At 39.1% G+C, this 16,882-nt stretch overlaps 1 protein-coding gene across 1 annotated transcript; it reads left to right on the top strand.

Moving 5' to 3' along the window:
• The first annotated feature begins 977 nt into the window (after window positions 1-977).
• Window positions 978-5,302, top strand: LOC119418758 (trace amine-associated receptor 1-like). The gene is made up of 3 exons (XM_037686093.1): window positions 978-1,202; window positions 2,455-2,543; window positions 4,441-5,302. Exons 1-3 carry the CDS (start codon window positions 978-980, stop codon window positions 5,300-5,302), a joined length of 1,176 nt encoding a protein of 391 aa, XP_037542021.1.
• The last annotated feature ends 11,580 nt before the right edge of the window (window positions 5,303-16,882 follow it).

Genomic DNA, 16,882 nt, shown 5'->3' with positions numbered 1-16,882 from the left:
CAGAGTTCCACCCAGATGTGGAAGAAAGTTATAATCCCATAAGACTCGGAAGAGCTCTGTGGTCATGTCAGGACCTTCCTGTTTCCCAGCACGGGAGCTCGACCGCAACCTCGGCTCGATTCAACAGGAACTTCGACCCAACAGGAACTGCGACCCAACAGGAACTGGGGTGAACTAGGAAGTACCGACATTTTAAAGGGCTCTATTTCCGGTTCATTTGGGAGTTTTCTTATTGGTCAATGTCGACCAGACAGGGGTGTGTTTTGTGACGTAAAAGGTTACTAGAAGTCAGAAAACAGCAAGAATGTTATGGAACAGATTGAAAATCTTTTTCAGACAGACGAGAGAAATGTTTGGGCGAGTTTGGGAAAACAGGTGCCAGCTTCTCTGTTTACGTCTGAGAGGATTTAAAAACAACACAGCTCGTTCCAACACTTGTCTGCTTAGACACCGACCTTGGACCAAACTTACGCTGCTCATTCAAAGACAGAAAATCAGAAAATGCATAATTACTCTGTAACAGACCTTAACATGAATTCTAACTTTGCATGAGGATTAAAAATAATCATTGTTACTGTTTTCACAGTTAATTAAAAATGATTAGTTCACTGCAACATCTAAAATGGTTTGAACTAAAACACTTTGATTATCAACATTTGTAAAATAGTAATGATAATAAAAGAGTGTTCTTTCACTTGAATTTTCAAGAAAGAAAGTCTCAGGATGGGTCAACCTGTATTTCTGGATTCAAATCAATGAAATGACAGTTTCTGTCCCACAAGGTTCTTAAGGTCAAGGGTTTTGACCTTAGGCTTAGTTCACTACAGCAGAAAGAAGAAAAAATCTTAATATATCTGCCCCTTTTTTCAAACAATTATTTCAATCATAATAATTTTCAAGTGTGATCAAGAGATCACACAGAGATCAAGTGTGTACAAAAAAATGAGAAGCTACCCAAAACCAGTCCTCTCAAGAACATGGACCCTTATCTGGATGAAAATGGACTCCTTAGAGTGGTAGGACGCATCACCAACTCAAATTTGACCCAAGGTGAGAAGAACCCGCTTATAGTTCCAGGCCACCACCATGTTGCAACTCTTCTAATAAAGCGCTACCACGATAAGGTCCAGCATCAAGGTCACCTGTTTACTGAAGGAGCTATACGTTCTGCAGGATGGTGGATAGTGGGTGGCAAGGGAAAGGTGAGCACAATCATCTATCATTGTGTAATCTGCAAAAGATTTTGTGTCCCTCTGGGCACACCAAAAATGTGAAACCTCCCTCCAGACCCATGCATTGAGCATGCATCAGGATACTCCCTCCAGACCGACTTGCAACAAACCATCCATTCACAAATGTGGGTTTAGATGTGTTCAGCTCATTGTTTGTGTCTTCCCGACGTACCAGAGGAAGTGTTAACCAAAACAAAAGGTGGGCTGTCATATTCACATTCCTGAGTTCACATTGAGGTGGTAGACTCACTCAACACATCTAGCTTTATTAATGCATTTAGACGGTTTCTGGCAATAAAAGGACCTGTTAAAACTATATGTTCTGATCGAGGTACCAACTTTGTCAGCACATGTAAGGAACTAAAGATCTCCTCAAACTTGGATAATACAGCTGTACAGACCTACTTGAAAGAACGTGGATGTACTTGGACTTTTAACCCACCGCATGTTTCCCACTTTGGTGGGTCGTGGGAGAGAATGATTGGCCTGGCCCGGAGAATATTGTCCTGTGTTTTTCAAACTCAACATCACAAAGCTAACTAATGAAGTTCTCAACACCTTAAAGGTGGCAGCTATTATAAATGCGTGACCTCTTGTCCCAGTTTCTACAGACTCAAGTGACCCTTTCATCTTGACCCCAGCTGCTCTTCTGATTCAGAAGATCATCCCTCTTCGGGCTCCAGCTGGTAACTTCATGGCGTCAGATATTTATAACCAGTGGCGACAGGTTCAGCACCTGTCAAACACCTTCTGGGACAGGTGGAAGAAAGAGTTCCTTCCTACTGTCCTCCTCCAGTCACGTCGCAAGTGGCAATCCAGCCAACCTAACGTGAGCTTAGGAAGTGTTGTCGTACTCAAAGACAGTCAAGTACCAAGAAATGAATGGCCTCTTGGTCTTATAACTCTGGTCTTTCCAAGTAAAGATGATAGAGTACACAAAGTAGAAATTAACGTAGTCAAATCAGATGGTTCAAAGCTTTTAATAAGACCTATCTCAGAGACTGTAGTTTTGGTTCCTTCATAAAATATCTTGTTTTTCCTAAAGACTCAATTTGTGGCGTTTATTCACGCCAGACGGGGAGTGTTCTGTTATGTATTTGTAAATGTTATGGTTTCAGAAACAAATTTCATCCATGTAGGACAACAAAAAAGTGAAAGACTGCCCTCATGTGTTTGTTTCAGGTGTTACAACTTGACAACCTTTTATTTTTTATTTTTTTAGCAGGACCAAAACTTTATTGAACAGTGGTGGCTGTTATACAAGACGGCCATTGTAACAAGTGACGTTGTCAACCATTTCATGGTGTCTTGTTGCAGGAAGATTACTGCATGTATCTTCTGTTTGGGGTTGTATTGCCGGTATGTACTGAAGGATTAGTTTTGTAACTTTGTTTTTGTGCTAAATATAGCCCACTAATGTATTATTTGGCTGTGAAATGAGTTTTTTTTTGTCATGCAAATTACCCACGATTTACGAGGTTGTCCAAAATAGAGTCGGTAGTGTAAGTTCATACATATAGAAATATTTAGGATGATATTCAGCAGAAATCTAGTATAGAGATGCATTTTGGGCTGTGCATGTGTACATTTTGGTTGTGTTGTTTTTTCTTGCTTTCAGTTTCCCTGTGGAAGTGCATTTTTTGCGGTACACATGCACATTTTAATTGTACTGTTTGTCTTTTTTTTTGTAGTTTCACCCTTTTGAATGTCATTAAACCTGCTGACAACAGTCTTCGGTCTCCAGAGTTGTGATATGAGAAAGGTGTTAAATAGCCTTTGCATCAGACATGCACTAGTAATGGCACACTCATGTTCAGGCTGCTGTTTAATACAAAGTATTATATTACATTATTATTGTTTAGCATATATCTTATATGCTTGTATAATGTTTCTCTTTTTTATACTTTATATTTTTGCTATTTTTGGGTGTAACTGGGTCCTTGAGTACACGATTTTGTTCCACCTCATGTAGAACATGTAATGCCAATCACAATAAAGAACCTTGAACCTTGATTTCAATATACTGTGAGATTGTTCCAACATTTGCTACAAACAGCAAATGTAAATGGGCTATTTTATATTAGAAGCACCTGAGGATTTTTTTATTGTTATTTAGGGAAGTTACTATAATCTGCTCAGTTGTCTAACATACACACCCACAACATTTGATGTGTAACGATGTGTATTTTTTTAAACCCATGCAAATAAGACAACATGCCACAGATGGTTGAATGATTGTTTGAATATGGTAATGAGAACAGGATATTTAAATCCGAACAACCAAACTTGCATTGACAGAGAATCAGAGGGCACACTAGATGGGCATATACTAGGTAAGAATATCTCTAACAAATTGAAAATGTTTTATTTAAAAATTGTATATTATAGTCAAGTCAAGTCAAGTCAGATTTATTTATAGAGCACATTTAAAACAGAAACTGTTACCAAAGTGCTTAACAAAAATATCACATCAACAGATAAAAAGTAGCAAGATATATTTACAGCACATGGAATAAAAATATAAAACCAAATACAATTAGAAACAATGAAATACTAAATCAAATCATGTTGTGTCAAAAGTCAAGGAAATAAAAACAAAAAGCATAAACTCAGTCAGAAACAATGAAATACTAAATCAGATCAGATGACCTTGTGTTAAATAGGAATAATAACAAAAGCATAAACAGAATCAGCATCAATGAAAAACCAGATCTAAATCCAATCACCCATAGTCATAGTAATGACAAGACCTGAACACACTGAACACATTGCAATACTACTGACATTTCATACTCTCAATCACCATAACTACCTCACTAGTATCCATAATGTGCAATATAATTGTGAAATACTTGTATTTTTTACTTTCATAGTGCTATTATATCTATATTGCGTTACATTTTTATATTTTTAGTGTGTTTTCTTAAGCATATTTTTGCACTGAAAAAAGGAGTAGCTCTTAATTTCATTGTACTTGCGTATAATGACAATAAAGGCATTCTGATTCTGATTCTGAACTAAATCATGTCCCTATTTTCTTCACATAACAGATTGATCATGTGGAAATCTTCTACATGGAATCCACTGGCATCAGCAGCAGTGTTGAAAATGACTTACATCCCTGCTATGACTTAGACAATGGAACATATACATTTGCAAGTAATCCTACTTTTACCTGTGTGTTTTTGTATATTTTTCTTGGCTCACTGTCTGCTCTCACTGTGAGCGGAAACCTGCTTGTGATAATCTCCATTATTTATTTCAAACAGCTCCAAACTCCCACAAACTACCTCATCCTGTCATTGGCTGTTACTGACCTGCTTGTTGGAGTTTTAGTATTTCCTTTCAGTATGACATTCGCTGTGAGCTCATGTCTGCATCATGAGAATTTCTTTTGCAAAATACGGGACAGCTTTGACGTTATACTGTGCACATCTTCAATTCTAAACTTGTGCTGCATTTCCATTGACAGATATTATGCGGTGTGTGAGCCTCTGACCTACAGGACAAAAATAAACACTCAGGTAACTTTGGTTATGATCATTGTGAGCTGGGTAGTCTCAGCTCTAATTGGAATTGGCATCACAATTGCAGGATTCAGTCAAGGTACGTGTGAAGAAACATGCTCAGCTGATGTTATAGTGGCCAACACAATGGGGCCTGTTTTTTCTTTTTATTTCCCTGCAGTCATAATGCTCTGTATTTACTTAAAGATTTTCCTTGTTGCGCAGAAACAAGTGCACAGCCTTCAGAACGCAAACAGTCTCGGTACGAAGTCTGGAGCAGCTGTTAGCAGGATGGAGAGAAAAGCCACCAAAACCCTTGCCGTTGTTATGGGAGTTTTTCTTTTGTGTCTCACTCCATACTTTTTTTGTGTTGTCTTCCAGCCTTTATTTTATAGTCCACCACCAGCTCCTGTGATTGAAACACTTAACTGGCTCACTCTTTCTAATTCAATGCTGAATCCTTTAATTTATGCTTTCTTTTATAGCTGGTTTCGATCAGCTTTCAGGATGGTAATTTCTGGAAAAATTTTCCACAGTGATTTAGCCAACTCCAAGCTGTTTTGATGATGGGGGTTTAGTATATGAGCGGACAACACACAAAACATCATAAAATCTCCATCCCAAAATTATTTACATAGTCCTGCACTGTTTTTCATTTACAAACAAAAAAAACCCTATGTGGTATTATTTGCCATGAGCAGCTGCAGCTGAGTGGTTAGAGCAATCGTCCTCCAATGCGAGTGTTTGGGGTTCGATTCCACCAGCAGTCTCATGCCGAATTGTCTCTGGGGAAGACAAGAGCCTCCGATGTGTGTCCCATTGGTGTATGAATGTAATAAAAAGCACTGTTTATTCTTTGTAGAGATGTAGTAGAGTGCTGTGTAAATGAGGGCACAGACTGTAGTGTAAAGAGCTTTGAGTCTCTTGATTATATAGAAAAGCGCTTTATGAGTACAGTCCATTTACCATAAAATCAGAGGATATGTTTTCCATTCAGCCCATCTTGATTCAAAGTGCAGCAACACTCAATAGGCCCGAACAGTGAAGCGCTGCGAAGACCTATTGTAATCACTCTGTTCAGGCCCGAGCTGCAATTTTTTCCGCCAAATTAATTGCCGTTTTGGGGGCCTTAACATATCCCAAAAGTCACCAAATTTGGTGGACGCATCAGGGCTGGTGAAAAATTACGTATTTTAAGGGCGTTGCAAAAATCGCAAAAGAAACAGATTGAGCACCACCTAGAAATTTTCAGAATACCCTCCGCTTTAACCTTAGTTTGTCGTAGAAACATGAAATTTGGTACGCTTGTCCAATTACCCAAGATGCACAGAAAACCCTTCCCTAAACAGGAAGGCAGCCATTTTGGAATGTCGGCCCAATTTTCACACCTTTTTGGCGGTTTACAGCCTCCACATTTGAACAAACTCCTCCTAGGGTTTTCGCTCAATCGGTTTCAAACTTGGCCATTTTGGTCAAAAGGCATGGGGGATGCAAAGTTATCTAAATGGTTCATTTCGGAGCATGCTGAAGGGGCGGGGCCAGACCTCAAAGTTTGACATCTCGCCATGAAAAACGAAATGCTAATAACACCTACAAGAAAACCGTCGGAAACATCAAACCTTCAGTGACTTATCCACATCCAGTCCCCTGCAAGACTGAATGGTCAAATCATGACATCACTTAAGCCATGCCCTCTGACAACAGGAAGTATAGTTTTACGTTGAACGATCCCTATCTGACCCCTGTTACCTGATCAGCATGATAGTGTATCCAGTGACCGAAGACATGTTGGTGTAACTTGCTTTCCAACACTGACAGTTTTGGGACGAGCGTGTGGGCGGCGCAGCGTGGTGAAGTAACACGTAATGCTGTCGCCATACGTGTGGCTCTAAATTCCACAGTTTGGAACCAAGGTGCACCAAAATCAGTATGATCGATCATTATCCACCCATTGAACAGGAAGCCATGATAAGTGGCCAATAGCCTCCACAGCGCCCCCTAGAATAATTTAAAACCTTAGACCCAAGCCATTTTTTGACCGATAATTCTGAAACTCGGTGAACATTTATATCTTCTCAGGACCTATGAAAAAGTCTCTTGGAGCCCTGGTCCAAAACCAATAGGAAGTCGGACATTTTGGGTCAAAGGGTAATTTTTGGGCGTTTCTAATTGCGAATTTTAACAAACTCCTCCTAGGAATTTTTAATGATTGCCTTCAAACTTGGTTGATATGCCCTTAAGGCATTGGAGAGTAAAAGATATCTAAAGCTTGCGTTTTCGTATATGTTAAAGGGGCGTGGCCAGGCCTCAAACCTTTGCTTCATGTGATAAAGTTCAAAACACTATAACGTTCACATTAAAAGACCGAAATGCACGAAACTTGGCATGACTCATCCCTATTGGGTGCCCAACGATCTACTGTGGTCATATTTTGATGTCATCAAAGCCCCGCCCCCTCAGAACAGGAAGTCTCTTTTTTAACTTGGAATGCTCCCTGTTTGACACCATTGACCTAATTTGGATGATCCTGTGTTAGAAGACAGATAATATAGTCTGACTTGATTTAAAGTGCAAACTGTTTTTGCTGGAGGATGTGGGTGTGGCGGCATGGCGAATTAAGAAGTGACACCGTTACAATACGTTTGGCTCTAAATTGCACAGATTTCAGCCGAGGTGCACCAAAATCACTATGATCGATCATTATCCACCCTTGAACAGGTGTCCATGATAAGTGGCCAATAGCCTCCACAACACCACCTACATTATTCCTAAAGTTATAGCTCAGTGATACAACATCCGATCTGCACCAGAATTATTGTGGTGATCAGTGAGGACTTTTAGACACATTGATGTTGTGGTTTAACATATGACTCTAGTGAACCCCCTACATTATTGCAATAGTTATATCTCAATGATACATCATCCTATCCGCAACAGATTTTTGGTGTGTCATCTGTGAGCATTTGTATACACATTGGTATTGTTGTTTAACATTTGACTCATGTGCGCCCCCTAGATTATTCAAACTGTTATATCTCAATGATATATTATCCGATCTGCACCAGTTTTTTTGTGCGTGATCAGTGAGCAATTCGATATACAGTTGTGTTGTTATTTGACTCGAGTGCGCCCCTTAGATTATTCCAAAAGTTATATCTCAGTCCAGTGGTGGGATGTAACTAAGTACAAATACTTCATTACTGTACTTAAGTACATTTTTCATGTATCTGTACTTTACTTATGTAGAGTTAAATGTGGGTACTTCATACTTTTACTCCACTACATTTTACATCAAGCATCAATACTTTCTACTACACTACATTTCTATAATGCATTGCATTACAAGTTACATTCATGTTGCGGCTTTTTGATTTGTTTGTTACTTTGAAAGTAACCAATGTTGAGAGGGGAGCTGGTCCATTGAATCACTGCAAAGTGGGCAGGTAACGTTAGGCCCGCCTTCAAGAAGAGCTATATTCTAGTATATATGTCACTGAGCTGGGTGCACCTGCAGCACCACTAATACACCCAAAATGTATTCCACCGCAAGAGAGACAGCCAGAAGATATGCTCCACCCATGTCCTTATTGAAAGACTGCTCAGTACAACAGGACAGATTCTCTCTCCAAAAAGAGCCAGATTGTACTCAAAAATATTTGAAAAACAACTTTTTCTGAACTTGAACAAGAAATTCTTGCTGCAATATTAAAATGTGTCAGTTCATGGGATGTTAGGAAAGGAGACAAGAGATTCCTCCAAATGGCTCAACTTTCACGTCCAAGTTTAAAAAATGGTGTCTGGAAGTTAAAATATTGTTCAATATTGACCCATTACAAGGTTGAATAGACAGTATTTTAACTAGAGTTGATTACAAACTGGACTTGAAATATCAGTGGAAATGATCAGTGCCTATTCCTTTGTTAGTTGTGTCTAATTTGTTCAGGCAGACAACTTTTACTTAAATGTGTTTACTTCAGTTAAAATGACACATTGGTTTTGCTTTGTGTTAAATAAAAACTTTCAAAGGTATAATAATTCCTCTTTCTTATTTTGATTAATGGTATTAAACTCTGCATGCCATCCCTGAAATTCTGACGCACAGAATCACAAGTCCAAGTGTGAACTATGTCACAGTGTAAACACAGTAAAACCATGTATTATCTGCAGCATTGTTCATTAAAATGGCTCAACACTATTAATGTATTACAGAAAATATGCATATGGTAGGCAGACTTAAAGATATGTAGACCATTGCATTATGTAATACTTTCAGGAAGTACTTTTACTTTTAGTACTTTAAGTATTTTAAAAGCAAGTACTTATTTATTTTACTTAAGTAAAAATGTTAATGTGGTACTTCTACTTTTACTAGAGTACATTTTTGTCTGTTTATTTGTACTTTTACTTAAGTACAGTGTTTGAGTACTTTCTCCACCACTGTCTCAGTCATATATCATCTGATTTGAACCAAATTTTGGGTGCATCATTAGTGAACACTTCTAGACACACTGGTAATGTTTTTTAACTTTTGACTCCAGTGTGCTGCCTAGATTATTCCAACAGTTATATCTCAGTGAAATATCATCCAATATGTCCCAGATTTATTGTGCGTGATCAGTGAGCATTTAAAGACACATTGATATTGTTCTTTAACTTTTGAATCAAGTGCGCCCCCTAGATTATTCTAACAGTTATATCTCCGTGATACATCGTCCAATCTGAACCAGAATTTTTGTACATAATCAATGACTACGTCGAGACACATTGTTATTGTGGTTTAACATATGACTCAAGTACACCCCCTACATAACTCCAAGAGTTATATCTCAGTGAAATATCATCCAATCTAGGCCAGGTTTTTAGTATATTAGTGAGCACTTCTACAAACACTGGTATTGTTGTTTAACTTTTGACTCAAGTGCGCCACCTACATTATTCCAACAGTTATATTTCAGTGATACATCATCCAATCTGAACCTGAGCTTTTGTAATTGATAAGTAAGCACTTGTAGACACATGGGTATTGTTGATTCATGACCTCACTTAAGCCCCACCTACTCAGAGAAAAAAAGTCAATTATTGGATAAAACTTCCAGCTTCGCACTGTGTAAGATATTAGACTGAAACTTTGTTTGCTAACTGTTGATTACCACATGACATGTTGAAAAGCATAAAGGAAGTACTTGTCAAACTATCGCAACAAAACAGGAAGTCACCATAATGCATGTCTGGAAGGTCAGATTTCACCTATACTTGTAAGACCTGCAGCTGGACAAGTAACGACATGGACGGAAGGTGATGTCAAAGATTCGGGAAATCCGCCCCATGATGAATGCATGCGGGATTGGCACGAAAGCATTCGCAATGGTGACTGGGTGGACTAGCTGGAGCTCCCGTGGTCGCCGTAAGGTCGGAGCAGTGTTTTGCTGTGAGGGCCTCCAATGCAGCTTGCAGCTTTAATTGATATTGCATTCTCAATAAAGTTTGGTTCATATATTCATAGAAATCCACTTAGTCTCTTTTGGGATATTTATGCATAATACAGATTGAAGTAAAAAAAAACACAGAAGAAATTAATCCTCTTGTAATTGTAATTTTTATCATTTTATTTAAGAATTTGATGAAGTCAACATAAACCCACATATATATGTGCATCATGAATTTCAGACGGTCTTCTGTCTCATCTTTTGCTCATGCTGAGTCCATTGTTGAAAAATGACAAAATATAACTCCTAAAACTGCTAAAACTTGATGTCTTCAGAGGTTTTTGTGTTCTTTCTTTCAGTAGTTTTTGGTGCAGTGCCACCACAGGTGAGTGGGGGAACTGGTTGGCTCGACTGCACAGTGCAGTGTGAATGCAAACGCACCAGCTCAAATGTAAACAAAATGTTATGAATATTGGTCCCCAACCGAACCGAGTCTACCGGACTATCAGGTGTGAAAACAACCTAAACTGTTGAATATAAGATGGAGCTAGGTTGTTGAGAGCTTTATAGTTTAGAAGTATGATTTTGATTTCAATTCTGAACTTGACAGGGAGCCAATGGAGAGCAGCTAAAACTGGAGAGATATGATCTCTCTTACCAACTCCAGTTTTTTCAGTCAACCTTTGTTTATACAGGTTAGTCCCATTGAGCTTCCGGGACTAATTTATAAGAGAGACCTGAATTATAACAGAGTGATGACAGCGGTGGACAACAATAGACAATCAAAAAGGATGCATACAATTTATTTCTTTAAGACTCTGGCAGTCCCATGACCCAAAATGGAAAAGGCAGGTAAAAGATAATGGATGGATGGATGGATGGATGGATGGACTCTGGCAGTAGCCTGATGCATGCTCATCTAAAAAAGTTCAGTCAGGTGTTTTTTTTGTTTTGCTTTGATTTTGTTAAAGACAGGAGCTGGCTGCGGGTCACCGGACCTCCAGCCCACGTCTTTCCCCCCGGCTCGAATCTCCCTCAGAAGTTGCAACTCTCATTATCAATAAATCAACGAAACGTCAATTAAGTTTTATCAATGATATTAAAATCAAGGCAGGAAAAGGTTAGTTTTACAGCGCTGGTCTCTCCGGTCTGTGACGTGTTCACAGACCCGGAAGAGCCCTGATGTCCTGTGTCATTACTCATTTATAGGGTCCTAGACTCCTCCTTCGCAGAAGAGGAGCTCAACCTGTCAGTGTATGAGGGGGCGTGACTAAGTGTGATCTCAGTGGATCTTATGTGGTTCTGATGTGTTAGGAAATATGAGATGGTGCTTCAAAAACTTTTCTACGTGATGTGGCAAGCAGATTAAACTCTATTCCTTGACAGATATTGAAATCCCAGGGAGACTTTTTTAGAGTTGCTGGCCCAGTTTAACCCAGTCAGAACCGGGTCATAATTTCATTATAATCCCGTCTCTGAGCAGATCAAAACCATAGGACCAGTCTAGATAAGAAACATTCAACAACTCCCCCAGGTCTAGGGACCCCAAAAGGTGTTCCCTCGAATAAACTCTTGAGTTCAATACCGCCAGATATGCAAGCAATTAATAATTTTTCCTCTGGTTGAATGTAAACTACTCCTTATATGTTGGTGGGAGATACCTACATAGCGTGTGACCTGGCAGCCTCAGGTCAAATAAGATGCCAGAGCTGACAGCTAGCGTGAGACCTGCCAACCTCAGGTTGCCTGACCCAGCCCTGGACATCTGCCTAGGACTTCAGCATCCCCCTAGTGTGGTGAATATGACATAATGGAAATGTCTAACATTTGTCTAAGTCAGATCTTTAAATATATGATTCAATGATTGCAGAAGGCATCCTAATGCAAGAAAGCATTCTTATCTAATAGATGTTAATCTGTTTGTAGAATTTGAACTTCTCTTTTTGACTCCAAGGGCAGGCCTGGTCCATTTTGTCCATCTGAAAAGGAAAAAGAAAAAACTGTGCCCCCTTCCCCTTCAGTCATGCGGTACCCAATTTATTTGCACAGAACGCTGCCGGTGTTTTTAGACTGTAACAGCAGAAAATGTGTTTGTGTGAATAAAATCTGATTTAAACAATTAACGTGTTTTAACGTGCATATTGTATGTAAATAACTGAACCTCCCAACTCCCCCTGGTGATTCTGGAAATGGGAAATTACTAATTTACTTATGGTGGGTTTAAAGTCAATTAAATTAATCAGTTCATGGTGTTTACTCCCTTTCATTATAAATGTGTTGTCACATAGAGACAAGGTGGATGTGGAAGTATGACGTAATTTGTTTTGGACAACGAGTAATGTGGGGTAACATGTTTTGAACAAAGACGGGTGTGGGGTTTCACATTCTACGGGCAGTTAGAAACTCTCCCAAAAGATACAGATAGTAAAACTATTTTTTATCACTCTGAGGAGAAGGGGAATAGGAGGAGCTCGATGTCATGGCAACAGTATGAGTGAGCAGATGATTATCCAATTGAAAGAAGATCCTCCCTCAAAGGGGGACAGGCTTAGGAAAGGTTTATAACATTGTGTAATGAGGAAGTAAAGTTAGACACACTCCTGGGTAGCCATCTTTAATGACCTCAAGGTGACGTACTCTGTCTGTCTCCTGAAATGCATTTCAGTCTGTGTTCTGTTTTTCTGTTTTGTCTTGTGCTTTAACTTTGTTTAAAATAAATCCTATAAAACTAAGGTGAAGTCTTCGGAGCAGTACCTGTCCGATCAAACGAACACGCAGAGGGAAAACTGGTCTCTTTCAACAGTTGGTGACTGACGACGTGATTGGAATTCAGGTACACTATTTGGACACTGGGCGGTTCGACTAGGACATTGACAGGAACGAGGCGCCTCATCTTATCAGGTAAGCAGAACCTGGTTGGTCTTTGACCCGAACTCTGTAAAATTCGGCCTTTAAAACTGAATTGAAAACTTCTCGATGCCTGAGGCGAACTGTCTGCTGAAATTGATAGAGACAGTAAAAAAGGTCTAGATGCTAAGGATAAAATAAATAAAAAGGTAAGAAAAGGGGTAGAGACCCCAGAAACTGGGTTAGAGACCCTAGAAAGTTCCGAGGTAGCGCTCCACCCACTCTCCGATGGGAGACGGGACAGGCAAAAGGGCGGTTCTGCCAGCTGTGTAAATCAAACACATGAGAATTGGGGACACTCTTAAGTTTGAGAATTGATTACGAGGTCTGGGACCTCATTAAACTAACTTTGATTTTGGAAAATAAGATTTAAAAAAAAGAGGGTAATAAAAAATAAATAAATAAAATAAAATAAAAATATGTCTTTTTTGTGTCATAAAAGGGTGAACTTGGACTCATGTGTGTGTGTGTTTCTGAAATAATAAGTTGGCCAAAAGAAACTTCAGTGAGAAGTCTTTGAGATCGTTGTTTGACTAAAATCGAGGCTAAGTCAGGCCGGAAACGACCTGTAGCTTTGTCCACGAGACGCCCAACGAAGCGTACTTCAAACAGCACTCGAAAAGCCGACAGAGTGAAAGAAAAACACAAAATAAAACTGGACAGGGAACTGTGTGAACACCCAACCATGGAGGGCGGGTACAAGGGAGAAATGAATGGTGTGAATGGAGTTCACCACTGGGAATGTATGAAAACATATAAAACTGTGTCAGAACAAACTAAGGTTTTTTGTCACTCCCACCAAAAGGTACAAACAGTTTCCTAAGCTTGAAATCAGTGTACAAAATAAGAAAGTTTATTTTATAGTTAATATGGGGTCACCACATTAAGTGTTGCAACATGGAGTTTTTACACCCTCACTTGTTGGGTGGGGTCTCTATTGTGTAATTTATTAAAATAAATAAATAAAAATGAAAAGTTTAACGAAAAGTGATAGTATATAAAGATAATGATAAATAAAATAAATATAATAATAACAATAATAATAAATAAATAATGAGCCAAATGACAGTTGCTTGTCTTTGACTAACTTTATTTTTGAGAACACAACAGGAACAGTTTTTATTTTGTTCCTGAGTGTATGGAAAAGCTTCAGTGACACTTTAAGGGAATGAGAAGCTTTTGGAATGCTTATCGCCTGCTGCTTTGAGCTGAGACTGGTATTTTGAGCCTGAAGGGAAACACACCCAGACTGGTTTCCATGCTTATGGGGAACTCCATTTTTATCATCATGTGTGGGGGACTACACTGTAAGACGCAATAGGTGGACTTTACTTTAAAAATTTATGCAAACTCATTGCCTCAAAATTTTCAATTATTTGAAATTTCAAAATGTTAAGTTTGTGCAAGTTGTACACCTTAAGTTTGTACAACTGAACTAACTTGACAGTTTTGAGGATGTTGTAATAAAAAAAAATAGTGTACATAACTTAGCTTTGAGTTCCTGTAACTTAAGGAGAATAAGTTTGGTTTACTTAAATATCTATGCAAAAACGATGTTTTAAACATAAAAAAATAAGTGAAGTAAAATTGTTTGATTTAAGTATTGCACACTGTTGAGGTCTTTAAAACTATGAGAACCAACTTTCAAACACTTAGCTCAAAACTGCATCAACCTGAGATCGTTCAGTGTAAGGAAGACAGAGTCAAAAACACAGCCTGAGAAGTGGTTCTGAATTCAGACAAAGATTTATTTTACCTTCACAGCGCTGGAAAGGGAGACGTCTCACATGCACCTTACATCTATCTAATACGTATCTGTTACAACTGTATTTGCTTCGTTTAAATATAGCCTTATCAGTCACATTGGGATGTCCTTATCATGATGTTGTTCTGAGTCAGTCGGCGCTACTGGGCGTGGTCTGGCATGGTCTTGTTTTTTTTTTTTTTGCCCACTGCCCCAGCTGAATGTGATCTGTTCTTGGCAAGATAACAGTAGTCTCTGGTTCTCTTGTACAAGGAGTTACGCACATCATGAACCCACATGACGCACATCATGACCCTGCAGTTTTTCACCATACACAGAGAAATATTTCATGTCAGAGCATAGCAAAAAAGATGACATTATACAACAACACCTAAAATAACTTTGTAAATTTAATTTAGTTGTACTAATACAACTTGAACAAAGACAACTTTACATGTTTAAGTATATGCAAATAGGCTCTTTGGTCAAAATTTTCCACTGGAATCAGTGTTCTTACATTGACCTGTAAAATAAATATTTGTTATTCTCTGAAATTCTTTTTCTGCCTACATCACCAGCAGTAATGTTACATTTATTTCTCTACATATCTGTACATAAAACAAACTAAAAAAAAACATGATGCCATCAGAACACATTTTATTTTAACACACTTAAATCAGTTTTACAGTGGTTTAAAACATCTAGAACCCCCCCCCCCCCCAATAAAAACAACAACAAAAAAAACAATCTGAAACAATATTTCTTGAAAACATAAGGTAAAACAAGGTCCATTGGCTAGCATATAAAAACTAAACATTTTGGAGCATCAAGTGACTAGCTCAACACATTTCAAAACATCTAACAAATGTCCTGATGCATGCTCAATAATCCAGGTAGAAAAATCCAGAAAAGTTCAATCTGGTCCTCTGGACATTAAAAAAACAAAAAAAAAAAAAAACAAAGGAAAAAAATATAGAAACGTTTCGTCTCTCATCCAAGAGACTTCCTCAGTCTGAGGTGCTGTTTTCAGCTCAGTCTCTTAAATAGCACCTTCTCAGAGTGGATCAACCAGTTTGCTGCTGACAACCAAAACCAGCTGATCACATGCTCAAGAAGGACCATCAGCCTAACAATGGATCGTTAGCACACTGATGGCTGTTTACTATTCACAGAAGGCTGAGTGATACTAGCAATCACAGCATTGTAAGAGGGGGACAGTTGAACCCGGAGGCCTCCACCCCTGTTTAATGATGGACAATTTCTTTTCACAAAGATGGCCTCCTTTACTCCTCTCTCAAACCATCGTTCCTCTCTGTCCAGTATGTGAACACCTTCATCCTTGAAAGAGTGACCGCTGGCCTGGAGATGAGTGTAGACCGCAGAATCCTGGCCTGATGATGTTGATCTTCTGTGCTGGGCCATCCTTTTGGCCAGTGGCTGTTTAGTTTCCCCGATGTAAGACTGATCACAGCCCTCCTGACACTGAACAGCATACACAACATTGCTCTGTTTGTGCCGGGGGACTGGATCTTTGGGATGAACCAGTCTTTGCCGTAATGTATTTTGGGGTTTAAGAGCCACTGGGACGTTATGTTTAGAAAATAAATGTCTCAGTTTCTCTGATACTCCGTCAACATACGGAATGACCACTGGTCTGGGTCTGGGTTCCTCCTTTTCACCTGATGGCTGACTGGAGTCCTGTTTGGGTTTCTTCTCTGCTTTCAGGAAGGCCCAGTTAGGATATCCACATTGCTCTAGAGCCTGTTTTGTGTAGGATTTCTCCTTCTGCCTGGCTCCCGAGTTAGTAGGGATGCTGTCTGCTCTGTGATACAGAGTCCTGATGACTCCTAACTTGTGCTCCAAAGGGTGATGGGAGTCAAACTGCAAATACTGGTCTGTGTGGGTGGGTTTGTGGTACACCTCGGTTTGCAAATGTCCTCTATCAGAGACTGAGACCTCACAGTCCAAGAAAGCCAATTTGCCATTTTATTCATCTTCTCATGTGAACTTGATGTATTTATCCACAGAGTTGATGTGGTCAGTAAAATGTTGGACTTCCTGAGATTT

This window comes from Nematolebias whitei, chromosome 12, assembly GCF_014905685.2.
Source record: "Nematolebias whitei isolate Nwh7 chromosome 12, NemWhi1, whole genome shotgun sequence".
NCBI lineage: Eukaryota > Metazoa > Chordata > Actinopteri > Cyprinodontiformes > Rivulidae > Nematolebias > Nematolebias whitei.
This window is presented reverse-complemented; position numbering and strand designations above follow the sequence as displayed.

Bases quoted from the DNA above. Each gene is read 5' to 3' on its own strand.
- LOC119418758 (XM_037686093.1), top strand. From the start codon at position 978: ATGGACCCTTATCTGGATGAAAATGGACTCCTTAGAGTGGTAGGACGC. The intron at 1,203-2,454 runs GTGAGCACAATC...TTATTTTTTTAG, and splicing joins TAGTGGGTGGCAAGGGAAAG to CAGGACCAAAACTTTATTGA. The intron at 2,544-4,440 runs TTGCAGGAAGAT...TCTTGGCTCACT, and splicing joins AACCATTTCATGGTGTCTTG to GTCTGCTCTCACTGTGAGCG.